The 21,120-nt window shown below is 41.1% G+C and overlaps 1 protein-coding gene across 1 annotated transcript in view; it reads right to left on the reverse strand.

The window, feature by feature from the left end:
- The window catches only part of LOC139732135 (uncharacterized), a 108,245-nt gene that overhangs the window by 56,969 nt on the left and 30,156 nt on the right, over positions 1 to 21,120 (reverse strand). The window contains exons 9-13 of the mRNA XM_071643009.1: positions 13,784 to 13,990; positions 11,269 to 11,430; positions 9,971 to 10,078; positions 6,948 to 7,155; positions 5,726 to 5,800 (exon numbers count right to left, since the gene is read on the reverse strand). Coding sequence (XP_071499110.1) covers positions 5,726 to 5,800; positions 6,948 to 7,155; positions 9,971 to 10,078; positions 11,269 to 11,430; positions 13,784 to 13,990 — 760 coding nt within the window. The remainder of the gene's footprint in view (positions 1 to 5,725; positions 5,801 to 6,947; positions 7,156 to 9,970; positions 10,079 to 11,268; positions 11,431 to 13,783; positions 13,991 to 21,120) is intronic.

The following is a 21,120-nucleotide window of genomic DNA, read 5'->3' on the forward strand; positions in this document are numbered from 1 at the left end:
ACTGGTAATTTATCGCATGGGCAGCTACAATCTCCACTAGACCACCGAGCTTTCGCCCGATAGCAAGTGTTGGTTCTAATCCTTATAGCATGCAGCGGGTACTGCTTTTGTTATTCAAATTTATGAAGTTCTTCCGTCGAGATGTTTTCATTGCAACTGATTGACAAATTGCCCTACATCGACGTAAATAAGCACTGAATTGATCAGTGTTTTAGTAGTAGCCATGATAAAAAATCATGGGTGTACATACTCGAGCAGGATTCGAACCCACGACCTCCTGATCACCGGACAGGCGTCATCTCCACTAGACCACCGAGCTTTCGCCTAAAACATCTCGACGGAAGAACTTCATAAATTTGAATAACAAAAGCAGTATCCGCTGCATGCTATAAGGATTAGAACCAACACTTGCTATCGGGCGAAAGCTCGGTGGTCTAGTGGAGATGACGCCTGTCCGGTGATCAGGAGGTCGTGGGTTCGAATCCTGCTCGAGTATGTACGCCCATGATTTTTTATCATGGCTACTACTAAAACACTGATCAATTAAGTGCTTATCTACGTCGATGTAGGGCAATTTGTCAATCAGTTGCAATGAAAACATCTCGACGGAAGAACTTCATAAATTTGAATAACAAAAGCAGTACCCGCTGCATGCTATAAGGATTAGAACCAACACTTGCTATCGGGCGAAAGCTCGGTGGTCTAGTGGAGATGACGCCTGTCCGGTGATCAGGAGGTCGTGGGTTCGAATCCTGCTCGAGTATGTACGCCCATGATTTTTTATCATGGCTACTACTAAAACACTGATCAATTCAGTGCTTATTTACGTCGATGTAGGGCAATTTGTCAATCAGTTGCAATGAAAACATCTCGACGGAAGAACTTCATAAATTTGAATCCTGTGTCTGTGCCTAAAGATAGCTTCAGCACAATAATATAAAGAGTGCAATGATGATATGGAATCCAGCACTCCGTAGCTTTCCTTTGCGCAAACAAAATGAAAATTCTTCATATTACCTGCATCACAATAAGAGATTTAGACAACAATCACAAGCTGTAACTTGTACAGTACTACCACATGGGAAATTGAAAAGATAAAAACTTTTAAATTTCCTACAACAAGGCAAGTGCCAAATTGTGTCGCCCATTCGCGTACAAGAAATCCATATTCTTCTAACTCCCAGAAGTTCGTTGACCCGCCTATGACCTTTGACCTTGTGGTGACCTTCAACTCCCCAAGGGACATCTACCATCCAAGTTTGGTCACGTACAAACGGACATACATAGGGATCAAAAGTTATGAGCCACAATCAAAACGCGCCCTAAAAACTTAACATTGGGCCCTATAAGTTTCTTGACCCCTGTCTGTGACCTTTGACCTTGTGATGACCTCCACCTCCCCAAGGGACATCTACCATCCAAGTTTGGTCACAAACGGACGAAGGGATCAAAAGTTGTGAGTCACAATCAAAACGCGCCATAAAAACATAACATTGGCCCTAAAAGTTCGTTGACCCCTGTCTGTGACGTTTGACCTTGTGGTAACCTTCAACTTCCCAAGGGACATCTACCATCTAAGTTTGGTCACAAACAGACAAAGGGATCAAAAGTTATGAGCCATAAACGAAACGCACCCTAAAAACTTAACATTGGGCCCTAAAGTTCATTTACCTCTGCCTGTGACCTGTGACCTTGAGGTGACCTTCATGTTTTATAAAATGTGCACCTTTGCATAACCACTCTTCCCTCCAAGTTTGATTGAAATTGAAATCCTCATTAGAGAGTTATTCAAGTTTTGGGCGTGTTACGGACAGACGACCGACGGACGGACGGACGGACGGACAGACGCCGCTGGCGATAACTTTGTCTTCCCACATCTCCGGTGGCCTCGACAAAAATGATCTGCCAAGACTGCATAATTCATTTTTGCTCCCTTCCAATCTTCTAAATTGTTCCCCCATCTCTGTAAGACCAAAGCTTTGCCTACTAAATTGGTTGCCTAATGAACCCATCAACATCCTCTACTGCACTCACATACCAAACATGGCTGCAGCATTTATTGCAGAGCTCCGTCCAGCCCCCTCCCCCGGCACACATGTACACTTTAACAGACATCTTACGACAATCCCAGCTTGGACTATTCTTTCCAAGTTTATCAGAAGTGGACAATATAGTGAGGTTTAGATCTGCGATGCGATCACTAAGATGACGCAGCCTCCCCGGTTTGACAGACAATGGAAACTGTTAAACAGCTTTTTCCTTATTGGTGTCGTTTAAACGTTTGCAGCCAAGATCTAAAGCTTGATTATAGCATTTCCACAAGAAATGTATGTATATATACTCACATTTTAATTGGTCATAATCCCCATTAACAAAAGAAAAAAAATTATGAACAAGCAAGACACAATGCGGACCTTCACATGGCAAGACATGCAAGCCATGAAACTATTCTGGAACATGTCTTATTCTTTTCCTTTTCTTTTCACTCACGGACGCATAAATATTTTCTACACCAACGCAATCATCACTGTTCCATCACCACCATGAATATTATGTAAAATTATGTATGAATAAAAAAAAAAAAAAAAAAGGTTCAGTTTTTGCCATCATGAATGAATTCCTTCAATAGCTCAGGATCCCTTACCACTGATCATGAATCAAACCAAACTGGGATCTACTTGGAAAACTGTCGTGAAAGTACGAGAACAAAAGGAGAGTCAATGAAAAATGTATAGCATATGACAGACAGTGGGTGTTGGAGAGTGTGAGGCTGCCGAATCACGTGAGCCTCTCTGGCTCATGTGAGCAAAGACAATAATTATCATCACACACGATGACTCTATTGATGAAAGACCAAATAGGAGAGCATGTAAGTTTTCCTTCATCTGAGACTCCTGAATTAGGGCTTCATCATCATGATGGAAAATTCTGGTGAAATTCAACAGTCCAGATACTTCCGCACAGCATGCCTGAGTGACACCCTAATCTTGTCTTTCTTCCCTGCTCTTTAAAACTGCACCTCCTAACTGGCTCTTATTTCAATCACTTTTGCAATACAAAGTAAGTGTACTTTAATGATGCTGTAACGTATGTGGCATCAGTCTAGTATATCGTATAATTCTTTGTTTCTAAAAGTCCTCTCAAGGCCTAGCAAGAGCAATTACTTTTGGATTCATGCTGAAAAAGAGGAATATATTGTATTCATTAAAAAAAAAATACAACCCCAAAATAGAGACATAATTATTTAGATGTGCACACCAAATGGGGATTTCTGTACGTCAGTCATGACCATGAACAGAATGTGAGGTGCTTCAGTATGAGATGTTCGAGGTAATTTTGCAGATGGAAGAAGGTCACCTGTTTTTGAGATGTGCCTAATTTCAGTGAAATCTTTAAAACTCATTCTCTATCACTGCTTCACATTTTAGTAATGTCATTTTGAGCAAATCTCTTCTTGCATTCATCCTTCAACTGATTGATTGATTCATTGATTGATTGATTCATTCATTCATTTATCTGCTATTTCTTACATATTCATTCATACAAGTAGTTATTTTTCATTCATTCACACAATCATTTGATTTGCCCACTCATTCATCTATTCATTCATTCCATTTACTCAATAAATCATTCATTCACTCCTTCATTCATTCTTTTGCTCATTCATTCATTCATTCATTCACTCACTCACTCCTTCATTCATTCACTCACTCACTCATTCATTCATTCATTCACTCACTCACTCCTTCATTCATTCATTCACTCACTCATTCATTCATTCATTCATTCAATACTGTCACACACAATGACTCTATTTGACAAGAGACTAAATATGGAAAGCACATGAGTTTTCCTCCATCTGAGAGCTCCTGTATTAGGGCTTCATCATCATTATCAAAAGTTTTGGTGAAATGTGACAGTCCAACCTCATGGCCCACAAAAAGTTGCAGATTACAATTTTTTGTAATGGACCAAATTATGTCATTTGGGTTGACCGACTATTTTTTTTTTAAATTTGTCTTATCTCGGAGAGTAATATTTTCTCTACCTACTGTCAAAATCTGGAGGCTTAAAAGAGCCAAATTTGAGATATTAGCTGTTTTCCTGGACCATATTTTTTTTTAGGAAAGGCACTGCTTTCACTGTGAAATAGACCATGTTTTTATTGATAATTCTGCACAGCACGCCTGAGTGACACCCTATAATCATTATATGAGACCCTGCATCACAAAACCAACAAGAAGTCGCCAGACATGGATTTTTTAATAGTTAAGGGCAGATTCTGAAAGAACAGACTCTAAGCTTTAAAATGATGTACATGTATAACTCAATTCAAATGGACTCTCCTAACCTATCTAAATATTGGAAAGAAAGCACATACTCTGGAAAAGTGTGAACTGAGCAAAGAGGCTCTGAAGTACAGGGCCTTTTCAAGCGCTTAACCTTTACCAAACCATGCTAGCTGTGCGATGAATGGGACAAAAAGCACGTTGTAAACCACAGGAGCAGCAACAATGAAGGGGTTATCAGATTAAAGTGAAATTGAGCATGCTCTATTAACACATTCTGTCCATAATTGATGCCAACTTTCATAGCAGAAACAATATCCCTTCAAAAGTTAGCAGAGTTGAAAGTGAAGAGTGTGCAAAGGATTTTCAAGAAATGAAAAGGGGTCTCTACGACATATCTGATCTCACTACTTTATAAAAAATGGGGGGTTGTAGAAAAACACAATTTTTCATTTACTTTATGATCTCTAACTTTGGTTAATACAGAAGAAGAAAAGCTCTTTCAGAAAATATGAAAAACCCAAGATTGACTTGGTTGACCCACTTCAGCTTTCTTGAGTCCTTACGTCAAATCAAGGGATGTGACTTTTTGTTCGTTTTGTGGTGCATGGTCATATATCGTCCTTCTTCCCTGTTCTTACAAACTCCACCTCCTAACTGTCTCTTATTTTATTAATCACTTTTTGCAATAAAAAGTGAGGGTACATTGATGATGCTGTAACGTATGTGGCAGCAGTCCAATATAGTATCTTCTGTTTTTTTTAATTCCACTTAATGCCTGGCATGATCAATTATTTTTGGGGTCAAGCTGAAAAAGAGGACTTCACATACATATTCATTAAAAAAAAAATGCAACCCTATAACAGAAACATGTTTAGTTGTGCACACCAAATGGGGATTTCTCTACGTCAGTCACGACCATGAACAGACTGTGAGGTGCTTCAGAATGAGATGAGATGAGATGGGATGAGGTCGTATTGCAGATAGGGGATGGTCACTTGTTTTTTAGACTTTCTGAATTTCAGTGAAATCTTACTACTTTCCTGGCACTGCTCCAAAGTTTAGTTCTGTCACTTTGAGCAAGTCTCCTCTTTTATTCATCCTTTAACTTTTAATTGATTGATTGATTGATGGATGAGCATCTACCAATGATTATTTAGCAATCATTCATTTATGCATGCCACTATATCTCATCTATTCATTCATACAAGCAAATATTTTTCATTCATTCATTTCACTGGCCCACATTCATTCATTCATTCATTCATTCATTCATTCATTCATTCATTCATTCATTCATTCATTCATTCTTTCTTTCATTCATTCTTTCTTTCATTCATTCATTCATCAAAATATATTTGAGCTGTTCTTCATCAGTTTAATAACATTGTGTCTGAGACGACGGGCTACTGATGAAATGTAGGTTGTGGCCTCACCGCGTCCTTGCATGCCTGCAGTTCGCACACCTTCTGGCCAAAGTTCACTGCATCCATGAAGAGGATTCTCCCGTCCTACCAGGGCAGTGGCATTTGCAAGAAGAAAAAGAAGAAGATACCACATACATCACGGGTTAGCCAGTGTAGACAGTGGCAGTTTCTGAGGCCTAAGTGCCCCCGATTGAATACACTATCAATGATTAGTGATGAACACACTTACAATGATAATGACAATGACAATGACAATGAGAGTTTCCCCTCTGTCAAAATGAGGTGGAACAGAGTTCACAATATTGCAGGAAAACAAAAACAAATAAACAAACAAACAAACAAACAAACAAACAACCAGACAATGAGATCTGCAGTGAGGCACTCATCTGAGCATTGAACTTCTCCTGGCACTCCTTCTGTCGTAAATTCTTCAAACAATCTCGACATTGGGGGATCGGCAGCAAGCAACCCCCGTCCCCCGGCATCCTCCTCCTAATTTTTGGTAATTGGAACCCACCCCTAGGGCACCATGGGAACATCCTCATCATTTGTACAAACTTTCATTCTTTCCCCCATTGATGACTCAAATGGTCAAAATCCAGCCACAATTTCTCCACAAAAAAAAAAGAAAACATCAAAACTAGCTAATTTGGGGTATTTCGACCTTGCCCAAGGGGTCCACTTATGGGACACCACCATCGCCACTTGCACAATATGCTCCCTGTGTGATGATACTTGCCAAATTTGACTTAAATTCAGCCCATGACTTTCACACAAGAGAAAAACATTACAAAAATTTGCTAATTTAGGGTATTTTAAGCTCCAAGCAAGGACACCATCATCATTTCTACAAACTATAATCCTCTCGCCGGTTGCTGATTTCTATCAAATTTGGTCAGAATTAAGCTGTTTACAAGGAGATGAAAATATCATAAAAGAATAAAAATCCGCCAACTTTGCATATCAGGGCCCTGTCTGAATGACCCCGAGGTAGCAAAAACATAATTTGCACAAACTATGGTCCCCTCCCCCAGCCCCGGTGTTCCAGAAGAAGATGATAGTGAGAAAAACATTACCAATGATGGACATAGGAAAGCAGACATCAGTTGTCGGACGGTGAACTACAAAAGGTTCAATTTCCACTTGAGCTTCATGAACAAAAGTATGGGATCATAGTAGATGTCGTCCATGGAAAAGATGAAAAATGTGTCCAAACACGCTTTGCCTTTACCTCCAACCCCATGAGAAGAAGGTTCCTGTTCCGCGGGCACACAAAGCCCTGGTCCAGCCAGTAGTGGATGCCGGCAGTGACTGCCAGGACTGAGTGGCAGGGAGATGCCGTGTCTATGCCCGCTGGACTCTCGGCACTGGCCGATCGGACTCGAAAGCTCTTGGAGTGGGCACTGGATGTACGCTGACTGGGTGCAAACTTCTTGTCCCTGGATGCGAGAGAGTGTTAAAAAAGGTGTGTCTGAGTTTGTTCAATTAATTGTAAGCAGATATTGACAAGGAGTTGGCTATCTGATTGATGACTGATTGATTTATACTATTTTTTTTTTTGGTCCCCCATTGGATATTACAACAAATATACTTAGAATACAGTACAAGTACACCCAAAGACATGTCAGAACGTGCTATTGAAACTGAAAATTATTAACAGACAATATCACATACACCATGAAAATGTAATATGATAATCAAACATTTACAGAGAAAAAAAAATACATAAAAGAAAAATTATTTACAAATATTATGCTAATATGTAACTTCTGAATATTTAATAGTCAGTCATATTCTTTCCTGCATCACCCACAGCATCATTCACCTATCTCCAGTAATAATCAAACGCTTACCTGTTTCAACGGTATCATTAATATACCCCCCCAAAAAAAACCAAAAAAACAAAAAAACAAAAAAACAAAAAAACCCATAAATAAATGAATAAAACAACACTCAATGTATGCCTGAACTTTCGAAAAACATAGTCATGGAACTCATTTCCAATTTCATGCACACAAGAAGTTGAACACGCTTGACTCAGGTTCCCCCCAAAATCATCTTGCCTTGTTTGTGGTAAAGGCTACATTATGAATGTTTTGCTGTAACCATTTTGAACACAAATTTACAAATCTATACCCCTCAAAATTTAAGTTCTGGAATAAGAGTTTGATATACCATATTTCTCTGTTAAAGCAGCATTATCTTCATTAAATACATATGTATTACATCATAAAAGAATTAAATCCTGTTCAATTATCTTTGCAATGACACCTCACTTGATATGATTGGGTGTTCCTGGAATGTGCAACACAGCTTAGTTTAAGGACAGATCAAAAGTGAAAAGTGGCAACAGTTCTGCAATTGAAAAGGTACTGTTTTGATGAAATAAGGCCACTGGAAAAGTAATGATGAAATGTGAGGACTTTCAAAAATTCCAATCACCTAAACATTTGATGATTGTTTGGTCAACCTGTATGTTTGATTGTAATCTGGAGATACTAACTGCAGTTTATAATTCAAGGATGAAGCCTGGAATCTAATGATAATCTCACAATGCATTCTTTTTAAGCAGATGCCTCCCCTGAAAAGACAAAATAAATGGGAATTATGCTGTTTGACATAACAAGCTTGCTCCCTTTTGCAACATTTCACATTTGACCTTTCCTCAGACTCAGTTAGTTTTCATTGTAAAGAAAATTTAATCAAGCTTTCTTATGATGTCACATTTGAATAATATGATGCAGTTTTTAGCGAAATATGATACATCAAACTGGGATAACAGGACTTGTTTTTGAAGGGTTTAGTATGAAAAATGCTAGAAAAAGGGAAAGGATTCCTCTGCTCGTATACTATTTACACATTGACCCCAAATATTTTGTTCTCATTTTTCCTCCTTCTTCCCGACACAAATATTAGTTTGAAACATATCAATTAGTTAAAAAGATAAAACAGTTTAAAAGTGATTATAACAAGAGAAACAAAATAATAAACACACTTTGTTCTTATTCAAAAACAAGAATCGGAGACACCCACAGATGATTCTATTTCTCAGGACAAAAGAGCATTAATCTTTAGCCCTCTTTCATGATACAGATTTTTGATTGATGCTAAATTCAGCACAAGGCATCAGCTTCAAGGCTGAGCAGATAATTACATGATACCATATGATTTTATTTTGGTCATTACATTGTGTTCATCTTGCCCTCTATCTCAGATATCCCCAAACTTGATTGGGATAAGAGCTTTATAATCATCTTGCACGGGATTCAGCACGTTTTGTCCCCCAACAAAGCAGAAGGAGAAGGCTGCATTGGACGACACGATTTCTGCCAAACAGACCGAGTGTCGCTTCCTTTTACGATGCCCAAATCCCAAATATGTTGAATACATGGCTGAAAGATCACGAGATGGTGTCATGTGCAGGAACTGAAAGTATTGGAGGGAAAGAGTTCCAAATGTAGCTCCTCCTTTAAAATTGATCTATCATTGGTTTATTTTCACAGTCTAGCCCTTACTCTACCCACAGTTTGTTTGGTTTTTTTTTCAAAATCTTAAGAAGGAATATACAGACCTCTAGCCTATTGGACACACAAACAATTTTTTTTCCCCCCAAACTTATTTACGACCTGGGCTGGTATTCAATTTAATACTTAAGCCAAAAAGATAACACAAATACTTAGCCATTAATGGTATTGGAAAGACAATAATTGTCTGAAGTACTTTGGCTAATAAGTATAAGTACAGTGTATTTACTCTGATTAAGTGGATACTTAAGGGATTCTTGTACTCGGGTATGTTAGTTATTCAAGAACAATTTTTTGGATATCAATATTTGGCTTACTCTTGACAGGACACTTAGGACAATCATTCATACAATGTAGTTACAAATCCATTGTCTTTCACATGTTTTCAAAGTATGTTTCACAGTGTTTCCCACTACTCACAAGGGAAAAAAAAAAAAGAAGAAGAAGGACTTATCATTGATTTCAAATCACTCGTATCATCTGTTAGGACAGACTCCTGATCAGACTCCACAAGTATACAACAAGTAGCTATCAGTTATGCTGTAATGTAACATGTGCATATCAAAGTGCAGAAAGCAAACCTGGCCACCACGTACGCATAGCGTGCATGTGCATATATTTAAGCTGCCACTCCAGCCATCAATCAGGAAACTAACATACCAAATGGCAGGTAGTATTAAATACTAAGAAGATACCCTGCTAATCAACCCACAGTCCGTCTAGTGCTTACCCTACACTTGGGGTGGCTGGGTCCCCAAGGCTAGTCAGAGCCCTGGTTCTCACACGCTCCTGTAAACGCATGACATCCCAGACAGCAGTGCGGCATGCTGGGTCAGTCCTGTCCAGGAAAAAATAATAATAATGAATAAATAAAAAGAAGATGATAGATAAATGAAAAGTGGATACATTATCGGCGTAACAGAAAGACATATGAATAAACATATTTATGTATACACATTGTGTATATATTCATATTCTGAACGCAATTACTGTAAAACATGATATTTTCACAATATATAGTGCATATAGGGTAGAAAAGATCTTTAGCGTGCATTTTAATTTCACAAAACTCAGCTCAAGTGAAATTCATGAAATCAAACAGTACGCCAACACTCCTTGTTTTACAGTATTTCATCCATTTTGGATGTACATGTAGATGTCTTAGAAATGATCAATGTGTGTCACACAAAGTTACTAAATTTTACAAATCCTGAAATATTTTTCACCTAGTTGGCAACAGGACACTGTGACATTCCAATTCCAGTGTTTTTCCTCATATCTCACAGACTCTGCCAATGAAATTCCACTTTATGGAAAAATTATTCCACTCAGGAGCCACTACTGTTCATAAAGTTACAAACAAATTACGACCAACTGGTGATCAGTTCTTGTGCTAAATTACTGAAATTCTGGTAAGTATAGCACATTAGAACTGATCACCAGTCGTTCGTAAGCTGTTCGTAACTTCACGAACAGCTTTATGAAACAGGGCCCTGGGAACTCAATAAAGGGGTCTTTCTCATTCCCCACTGAGTTAGAATACAAAAAAAAAAAAAATGTGTTTTTGTGTGGCATGTCTTCCACGGTCCTCTAGAGGTCCTCCTAGACAAAGGGACTCTAAACAGAGTAGCAGATCTCTCTTCGAGGTAGGAAACAAGACCTGGAAAGGCAAAACATTCTGGCATACCTGGAGGTCACCTAAAACATGAGTGAATAAGTTGACAAAAGTGCACAAACCAATAGTGAAATCCTTTGAATCTTTTCTTTATCACAACTTGTGAACATATCATCTCCTAAAGCACTCATGAGGTGCAGTAGTGCTCTTTCAATACCTGACCATCAAATTAGTGTTCACAACATGTAAGCAAAGTCAGGATAAACATTCGTGTTGAGTTTCATCACAACTTCTATTAATGTGTAGATTGAAAAAAGCCTTTGGAGACAACAGTAAGGTTCATCCTCTATATTTGAACATTGAAAAAAAAACAATTAAAAATGACAAAATTGCTTAATATGAATATTACTTACTTCATTGTGTAAACCCAGATTTCGTTTGGGTTGACCAGCATGTAGACGAGGCTGAATTCTCTGTTGTAGGTTACAGAGAGCACCTGGGTGAGGGGGGAGACAGAGGGGGGCGGGAGCACAGTGGATAGGTTCTTCTGGTCCTTCATGGACACCAACCTTACACTGTGGGAGACAAAATATACATACAATTTGTAGTACTGTGAAATGCAAGCCCAAGTTACACAATAATGTACATCTAAATGCAAGGGCAGGTACCACTGGTCTGGACATAAGCAAAGAGTGCATACAAAAACTAGAGAAGCACTCTGAGAGCGCAGATCGACCTCCACCAAGCACGCAGCTCATTTCCATCAGTGATCTTGTTCTTCCATATAGATCAGTGATTTCCACTCATACGTATGCATGCTGAAAGTCGCCGGATTTCCCCATAAAGAAGCCTTTGGTTAAGTCATAAACTTCCATAACTGCGCTGCGTACCTCGCCTTAGGAGAAACTAGAGCACACATTTTAGTGCGCGCATGCAAACCTCAAATATGTGCAGCCAGAACTCCCAAGTTTGTTGGCCCTACCTGCCAAAATACCAAAAACCCTTCATAAATTCCCTAAAAATTCACGGATCACTACCAAAATTTAATTATCTCTTACTTGTGTCATTCTCAACCTTTCCTGTAAGTTTCATCCAAATCCACCGACTACTTTTTGAGTTATTTTGCACACAGAAAACCAAAGAAACAAACCAACGGTAATGAAAACATAACCTCCTTCCTTGGCAGAGCTAAAAATTGGCAATACATTACTCACAACTATGGACAAGTGCTTTTGGCCCTTAATAGAAACTCATCTTGTGCTGTGACAGGACAAAGTAAAATGGGACTCTGGAATACAAGCTGACATAATCCACATCTGTGGACAGGGAGGGACCTTCACTGAGGTCGGTCTCACACTGTAAAAGCAATGCAGTGAAATGGGACTGTGGAATACAGGATCTTATTCAACACATCGTCATGATTATGGGCTCTTCTGGTCTTCCATTATGAAACGAGCAAGTGCAGGGCTGCAGAAAACAGACTCACAAACTCCACCAACTGTAATGAGAGTACTTCATCTCGTCCTCTGCACAGACCATACTCACATGTATGAAAGGTGCATATTATACAGGAACGTGGAAAATAAACTCATAAACTCCACAACTGTGAATGCATGGGATCTACTTGCCCTCTACAGAATATAAATGCAACACTGTGAAAGAAGAGATTGGCAGGAGACTGGTATATACTGTATATGCCATATTATTTGCATGGTTTTTGTTTTTGGGTAGATGTATTTTGCAAGTCACGTGCCATTCACGAATTTAAGAACACACAAGAATATGAACTGTGATCCCAACATGAATGTGACATGAGCGCGTACTAGTACATGTATCGGAACACAGAGCACTATATATGGACAAGGTGCAAGATTGTAGTACTGTATTCCATGATCACAAATCTAACAACTCACAAAATTATCAGGAAGTTCCAAATGGTGAAAAATACTACGACTCAGCTAAATATATGGCATAATTATACAGTATGCACTTAATTTATGCATGACTGTAAATGCACAGAATGGATTTATAGAAAATGCACCTGTATTAACAACTTTGGAACAATACAATCCAAGTTCAATTTATTATGATCTAGATAATCAAGTCTATATTAAAATCATGAACAAAAGAACAAGAGATAACACGAAAGAAGAAGTGGCTAGACATTCAATTGTTGGCTGGACATGTACTGCAATTAAAGTGGAAATTTTCGCGATGTCGACATTTTTGCCCATTTCGCGCAACCAGAAACTAGTGCGAAAATAAAAGCACTCGAATATTTTTGCTGCCCGTATGTTCCAGTACTGTATACGCTATATATTTCGCGGGGGTTTTATTTTCGCGAATTTCGCGAGTCGGGAGCTATTCGCGAAATTGACAACACGCGAAAATATTACCTTCCAAAATGAATCCCTTGCCTTGATGATACGAACATTTCAGTACTAGTATACCATGTCACGGCTTACCGTACAGACCATACTGGCTAAGCTTGTTTACGCACGTCCACGTCTACTTATGAATACTGTAGAGAGCCAATCCATTATCGCAACGGGACCACTCGTCAGAAATCTAGCGTGATGGACTTAACCACTTCAAAAAAGTTGCATTCTAACTTACTAGTTCGCAGAGTTTGGTAAGTTTTTTTCATGCAGTGTATAACTAGTATCATTCTTATTTGCTAGTAAGTTGAAAATTCACACTTTCTTTGTCACTTCATATTTTCTCTGGTCCCCCAATCACGAATTTAACCACTCGCGAAAATGTGTGACAGCGGCAATTCGCGAAAATTTATGTATGCGAAAATTATAGCGTATACAGTAGCTGATGTCTTGATTCCGCGGAATTAAAAACACGCGAAACTCTTCTTGCCCGGCTGAGCACGACAAATTAGTCGCACGAAAATATCCACTTTTACAGTACTCCACTGACCTGCTGTCCTCTCCCACAGCGACCACCCGGCTAGCCTTGCCTTCGGCATGGGCGATGTGAAGCGACGTGGTGCGGCACCTGGCCAGTGCGTAGAAGGACACCACCTCGTTCACCGTCCACAGGCTGAGGCCGTGCAGCGTGGCCGTCCACAGCTGTCCTTCACCGGTCAGTCCCATCCAGTAGATTCCCTCTGTGGACACCACCATGCTGTGATGGGGGTACATAGAGAGAGAGAGAGAGAGAGAGCAGTGGTGGGAAATTACAGTTACAAAGAGGTACGTGTAGAAGTTCACATACCTTCATAACCCCCTCCAAGCTATGTTCAAACTCAGGGATGGTAAATAAGAAATGTAGTGTTGTACATCATATTTTACATATATTAGAATAGACCAATGACTGTTTGATATATGAGAAGGGTTTTTAGTGGACACCCTCCCCCCCCCCCCCCACTCAGGTGGTCATTCTCTACTGTATCCACACTCCTGAGTTTTCGGGGAAGGGGTAAATTTTTAGGGGGTAGTGTGGCTTCTTGGTTTTTGCCCTGATTCTCCCCATTATGCTTACTATGCATGTTTTGCTGCAAAGCACACGGGGCTTGCCTTCTTTTTGCAGAAATGTACATTTTTTTCTGGTACATTCAGCATGAGGAAAGTCTCTACAGTCGCAGCGGACGACTATAATCAACTCCCCCGAAACCCACGAAACGTTTTGAATTTTCAACCGTCATCGAGGCAGTGTGAATCGGGCGTTCTCATTTTCACCAAAATTTCATCTTCTCATATCTCCGCTATACATTGACCAAAATCGCTCAAACTTTCAGTATCAATGCACAAGGCAAGTGCCGTAATGTGTCTTGCCCACAAACGCACAACAACTTTTTTTTAAATTTTGTTCACAAATGGACCTATGGATCAAAAGTTAGGAGTCATAATTAAATGCACATTACATTGGGCTCTAAAAGTTCATTGACCCCTGCCTGTGACCTTTGACCTTGTGGTGACCATCGACTCCCCAAGGTAAATCTACCATCCAAGTTTGGTCACAAATAGACTTAATGTACGCATCAAAAGTTATGACCCATAATCAAAACGCGCCTTAAAAACTTAACATTGGGCAATAAAAGTTCATTGACCCCTGTCTGTGACCTTTGACCTTGTGGTGACCATTAACTCCCCAAGGTACATCTACCATCAAAGTTTGGTCACAAATACACTTACGGATCAAAAGTTATGGTCCATAATCGAAACGCACCCTAAAAACTTAACATTGGGCCCTAAAAGTTCATTGACCCCTGTCTGTGACCTTTGACCTTGTGGTGACCATCAACTCCCCAAGGGACATCTACTACCCAAGTTTAGTCACAAACTGACTTATGGATCAAAAGTTATGACCCATAATCGAAACGCACCCTAAAACTTAACATTGGGCCCTAAAAGTTCATTGACCCCTGCCTGTGACCTTTGACCTTGTGGTGACCATCAACTCCCCAAGGTACATCTACCATCAAAGTTTGGTCACAAATACACTTACAGATCAAAAGTTATGGCCCATAATTGAAACACGCCCTAAAAACTTAACATTGGGGCCTAAATGTCCATTGACCCCTTGCCTGTGACCTTTAACCTTGAGGTCACCTTCATACTTGGTAAAAGGTAAAACTTTGTATGACCACTCTTCCCTCTTAGTTTGATTCAAATTGAAGCCCAGAGTACAGAGTTATTCAAGTTTTTATAGCGTTACGGACAGACGACGGACGGACGACGGACGGATGACGGACAGACGGACGGACGACTGACGGACGGACGGACGATGGGTGGAGGACGGACGGACGGACGACGGATGGACGACGGACGGACTGACGACGGACGGACAGACGACGGACGGATGGACGGACAACGGACGGACAGACGCCGCAGGCGATCCCTTAGTCTCCCCTCACCTCCGGTGGGCTCGACAAAAATCATGATTTCTATCTACATACGAAAAATCACGACAAACGATTGAGAACTTTTTAAGTTATTCAACATTTCATGTTTCGCTGTCTCGGAAAACTACCCTCCGATTATTTCCAGACACATCTGGTCGCACCACTTAAAGCCCAAACAAAGTTCTGGTACGCCTGCAAAAGTTGTCAAATTTCGCTCCCAAATGTGAACGTATGCTTAGGAAATGTGCAGGATAACGATGTTATGACAAGATATTCGATGGGTAACGACGAAAATGCGAAATATTAACCAAAAAGGTTCAGTCTCAGTACTTACCCGAACGGGGTCAGGCTAAACTCGGACTCGGGGATAACTCGGCTTCGCTTTGACGGCGGGATGACTGTTGTAATGGTTGTCCCTCTGATTGTACAGTGTTGTCCTATGGGAGCGGCCTGTATAAACTAGCGCTTCGTGTTCTGGCTACTCGCAGTAATGGTCCGAGTTGTTACAACGCGCGCATCAAAAACCTCTTTTGCGCGCATGCAAAATTAGTGTGCGCCTATCAAGCACCTCTAAAACAATCAAAGGCGCTTGATAGACAACAAAGACCGCGCGTCTCAGCAACTGAGGACCGCGCGCTGTCATTTTTGTTTTGTTTGTACAGGATTACGTTAGCACGCACTTTCCTGTCCATTCAGTTAGGCCTCATTTGGTATTATGCAGTGTCCAGTAGAATGTGGCGATCACGAACTGCGTGTGAATTGTCTGAAGTAGGGTCGAATTTTTCCCCCGAGACCGAGTTAGTCTGGAGCCTTCTGGAATAAAAGTTGGTTTTCCTACTGTAGGAGCCGTTCCATGCATTTGTTTCATTTGCGCCATCTAGTGTTGAACATAGGAAAAGTCACATGTATGTTGGTTGTTAGGGAGAGAGGAGAGGTGAGGCGCCAGGGTAAGAAAAGAGCTTCAGAGGTGAAGTGAAGACTGCTGTTAGAGATAGGCAGGAAAAGGGTCATGAAGAGCAGAAGGTAGAGAACCAGAGGTAGGGGTGGAAACCTACAAGTTTCCTTTAACCTCTCATTGCTTACGTTGTTTTCTTTGCTCATATTGTGTGATATTTGCCACTTGGTTTGGATCAAAAATAAAAGGAAGGGAATTGTTCATTTGACCGCCAGATGAGATCCAAATCTGTGATTACTATCACTGCGTGTGTCGCATGTGAGTACGACAATCAACGGTGTGGTGCACGATGAACAGTGTGTTGGTGCGCAGTACAGCTATTAGGAGGTTTAGGATGCTGTTACATAGCACGGAAGAAACATCGATGTCAGTATATGGGAGCGTGTAAGGTGCCTGTAGGCGTGTGGCTGTTTAGTACGGCGAATACCCCCCTACCGTCTGTGACTGTGTGTACGTGAAACGTCGAGAGTGAAAGGAACAGCTGAAAGGAAGGATGAACATGTGTATTTAATGGTGGACAACATACACAAAGTCACAAGATCACACATAGGACCTCGGCGCGTACATTCTTAGTTAAAGGAAACTTTGGTTAGCTGTTCAGCTGCAAAGTTCATGACTCGATGAGTTAAAGGGACAGGTCTAGCAGTAGCAGTTATTACGATTTTGAGTTGGATATTGAGGATCAGAACTGCTAGAAATCTACATTTCAACTCTCAACGAGTCAAGGCATTTATGATGACAGCATAACGTTGGTCACTACCCACCCTCGACGGTCTAACAGAGTAACGTTACATTGAGGCGAGTTCAACTGGAGCCAACACAGAGTCAGAGGCAACAAATGGAATGACAATGGCAATGGTTTCAGTGTTTGGATTTGCTAGGTGAACTGCGAGTGTGACTGTGAGTACTTGTACAGGCACTAACAACGTTAGAATACAGTGCAGTGTACATTTTGCCCTGCTGGATAAAGGCAGGCATACGTCTTGTGAAATATTATCGTACTCTATAGAATTAGGTACAGGTACAGCCCTACATACACATGGTAGAACCTACCTAATAAGATGAGTTCATAAAAGATGAAATAAGCAGTAGAAAATATAGACAACTCTATTGAGTGAACAAAGCATTCTGTCCAGAGACTGAAATGTGGGACCAAGTCTATGACTCTAAAAGTCTAATGTCAATGATACCAAGGAGAAGGATATGAGACAGGACTTATGTCTGGATATGGTATTTTGGATCTACTATCTGGTATTTGACTACAAGACCCAAGAACTGTACACTCTAGTCAGATGTAGACCTACAGCATATTGTGGAATGGATTGCACATCAACAACAATAGAACCTAAATGAACAAATGAGAAAGATGATTAGAGAAATGCAAACCAAGGCACATAAATATGGAACAGAATTAGCCTTGAAAGAGGATCGTAGTCATAGAGGCAAGGCTGCGCAATGAGGAACAGCTACTGGGTTGCACAGGAAGTAGGTAGAAGACAGGATCAGACTTCAAACAAATAGGAAGGAGGAGGACCATCTATGATATAAAGCAAGATCAGAAGAAGGTTCTACCAGTAGTTGTGAAAGTAAATTGAGAACTTTGCAATACAGATGGGAGAGGTAGCAGATGAAGGATAAGCATCTCGCACATCAGGTCCACATTCAGAGGCAGGATCATTAGTAAATAGTAGGAAGGACGTGAGAGGCTCTCTTGTCTAGAACCTATTTGATCTTCACACACTGGTAAGCTTTGTTGGAGATACACAAATGGAGGAACCAATTCCAAGTTCGAAGTTATTAGATGGTTCACTGCAACCAAGTGTTGTTCTGCAGAGCATGGATCCATGGATGCCAGTAGATTCAGATTTCCCTGGGACAAATTTAGAGATTGAGGAGTCACACGGAGCAATGCCGCCCCCAACGAAGTGTGATGAGGTACATGCTGTGGATAGTGTGTCACAAGCATCAGGTAATTCAAAGACCAGCGTGACCAGTGTGCTCATGGAGGCTGCTGGGAGGAAGGCAGAACTGATGGTGAAGTTGGAAGGATTGAAGAGGAGACAGGCCCTCGAAAGGGAGGAACAAGAACTGCTAAGGAGAAAGGAACAAATGGAAGTTGAAATAGAACTTGCTGCAGCTACTGCAAAGGCAGACGCCATGAAGCAGTTTGAAGGACCATTCCCTCGAGCCTTTAATCCCATTCCAGCAACACCAGTGCAAGTTCATAGCCAGACACCAAACCCAATCACAGGCAGTCCTGCAGAAGGAGATTCAAGAGCAGATGTAAATGCGGCCAGTCACTTGACAGAGGTACAGATGCAGCAAAATCAACTCACACAGCTTCTGTTGGAGTGTCATATGAAGTCATCGTTACCACAGAGGAATGTGCAACCCTTTGATGGAAATCCCATGTATTTCCACAGTTTCATGAGGGCATTTGAACATGTGATTGAATCCAAGACTACCGATAACTCAGACAGGCTGTACTTCTTGGAACAGTACACAAGAGGTGAGGCTAATGAAGTTGTGAGGAGCTGTATGTATGGTGACAACCATCAGCAGGCTTTCATCAAGGCAAAGGCATTGTTGGGGAAGAAGTTTGGTAATAAGCATCAGGTCCTCGACAGAATGATGAAGAAAGCTGAAGCTTGGCCAAACGTGAAGAATGAGGATGCTGAAGGATTACAGAGCTACACACTATTTGTGACCGAGCTGAGCAATTTGGCCAAGGACTTGCAGCTTGAACAAGAAATCAATCACACACAGCACATTAAGATGGTGATATCTAAGCTGCCATTCAAGCTTCGAGACAAATGGAGGTACACTGTCGACACCATACAGGAAGTACATGAAGAACCCCTGACATTTGCTGATGTGGTGCGTTTCGTGAGTAGGCAATCACGAATTGTAAACAACCCATTGTATGGTGATATAACAGGAACACCAAAGTCAGGCGAGGGACGTGCTAACCCATCCAAGGCTACTCCTTCAAAACCAAGGCAGAGTTTCAGCACTGTTCTAAAGAATGATGAAAGGAAGAAGTGCTTGTATTGTAACAAGGACAATCATCACCTGACAGACTGCCGAATTTTCACCAAGAAGCCCCATGATCAGAAGGTGCAATTTTGTCGCATGAAGGGTTTATGCTTTGCTTGTCTCCGAGGATCTCATTTCTCCAAGGACTGTAAAGAAAGGTTGAAATGTGAGCTGTGTCAGAATAATCACCCTACAGTGCTACATAGGAATCCTGCACACTCAGATGAGAGGAAGTCTGAAGCTCAGAGCCAGGTAGAGAATGCTGAATCTGAAACAACTCAAAGGAAAGAAAGGGAATCTGACACTGGAGTGCAGTCAACAAGGAATGGAGAAGGAACACGAGTTGTGGAGAACCATACTTGCTCGATGACGAATCGTGGAGTAACAATGGATGCACAGCCAGCCATTATTCCTGTGGTGGTGCGATCAAGGGCAACTGGCAGAGAAGTAAACACATATGCCTTCATTGACAGTGGCAGCAATGGGACATTCTGCACTGAAGCACTGAAGGAAAGGTTGCAGGTTAAAGGAAAGTCAAGGATGATACATCTGCAAACCATGACTGATGAGAAGGTGGTACGAACACACGTATTACATGATCTGGAAATATGCAACATCAACGGGAAAGATGACTTTTCCCTTCCTGAGGTCTATACTAGGGCATCTATACCCGTATCCAAGGACGATATCCCGAGAAAGGTCGATTTGGAGAAGTGGTCGTATCTACAGGAAGTAGAAATGCCAGAGATAGACGCTGAAGTGGACATATTGATAGGAAACAATGTGCCAAAGGCATTTGAGCCCTTGCGAGTCATCAGCAGCCAAGATGGTGGGCCATTCGCGTGTCAATCAAGATTAGGATGGATGGTGTATGGATGTCAGAGGCATGACAATAGGAAGCGACAGTGGATCACCTCGCATAGAGCTCAGGTTAAAGGCTTGGATGACATTCAAGAGAAGTTGAGCAGTCTATACAACACAGATTTTACAGAGCTGCTGTCGAATGACAAGGAGGAGATTTCCGTAGAGGACGAGAAATTTCTGAGAGATGTAGGAAAGACGATCAGGCTTCGTGATCAGCACTATGAGATAGGACTCCCATTCAGAAGGGAGATAGACTTGCCAAATAACAGGCCTCTCGCCGAACAGAGACTTGAACATCTGAAAAGGAAGTTCCAAAGACAGCCTGATTTCCATCAGAAATACAAGGAGTGCATGGAGACAACAATTCAGAGCAGATACGCTGAAAAGATAGGAGAGCAGGAGTTGACAGGGACAAAGGGAAAAGTCTGGTACCTGCCACATCACGGAGTCCTGCACCCACAGAAAGGCAAACTGAGGGTAGTGTACGACTGCTCAGCGCAATATCATGGAGCGTCCCTAAACCACGAACTCCTAAAGGGGCCGGATTTGACCAAC

This window comes from Diadema antillarum, unplaced genomic scaffold (assembly GCF_040938485.1).
Source record: "Diadema antillarum isolate AM-2024a unplaced genomic scaffold, OU_Dant_1.0 seq00000400_RagTag, whole genome shotgun sequence".
NCBI lineage: Eukaryota > Metazoa > Echinodermata > Echinoidea > Diadematoida > Diadematidae > Diadema > Diadema antillarum.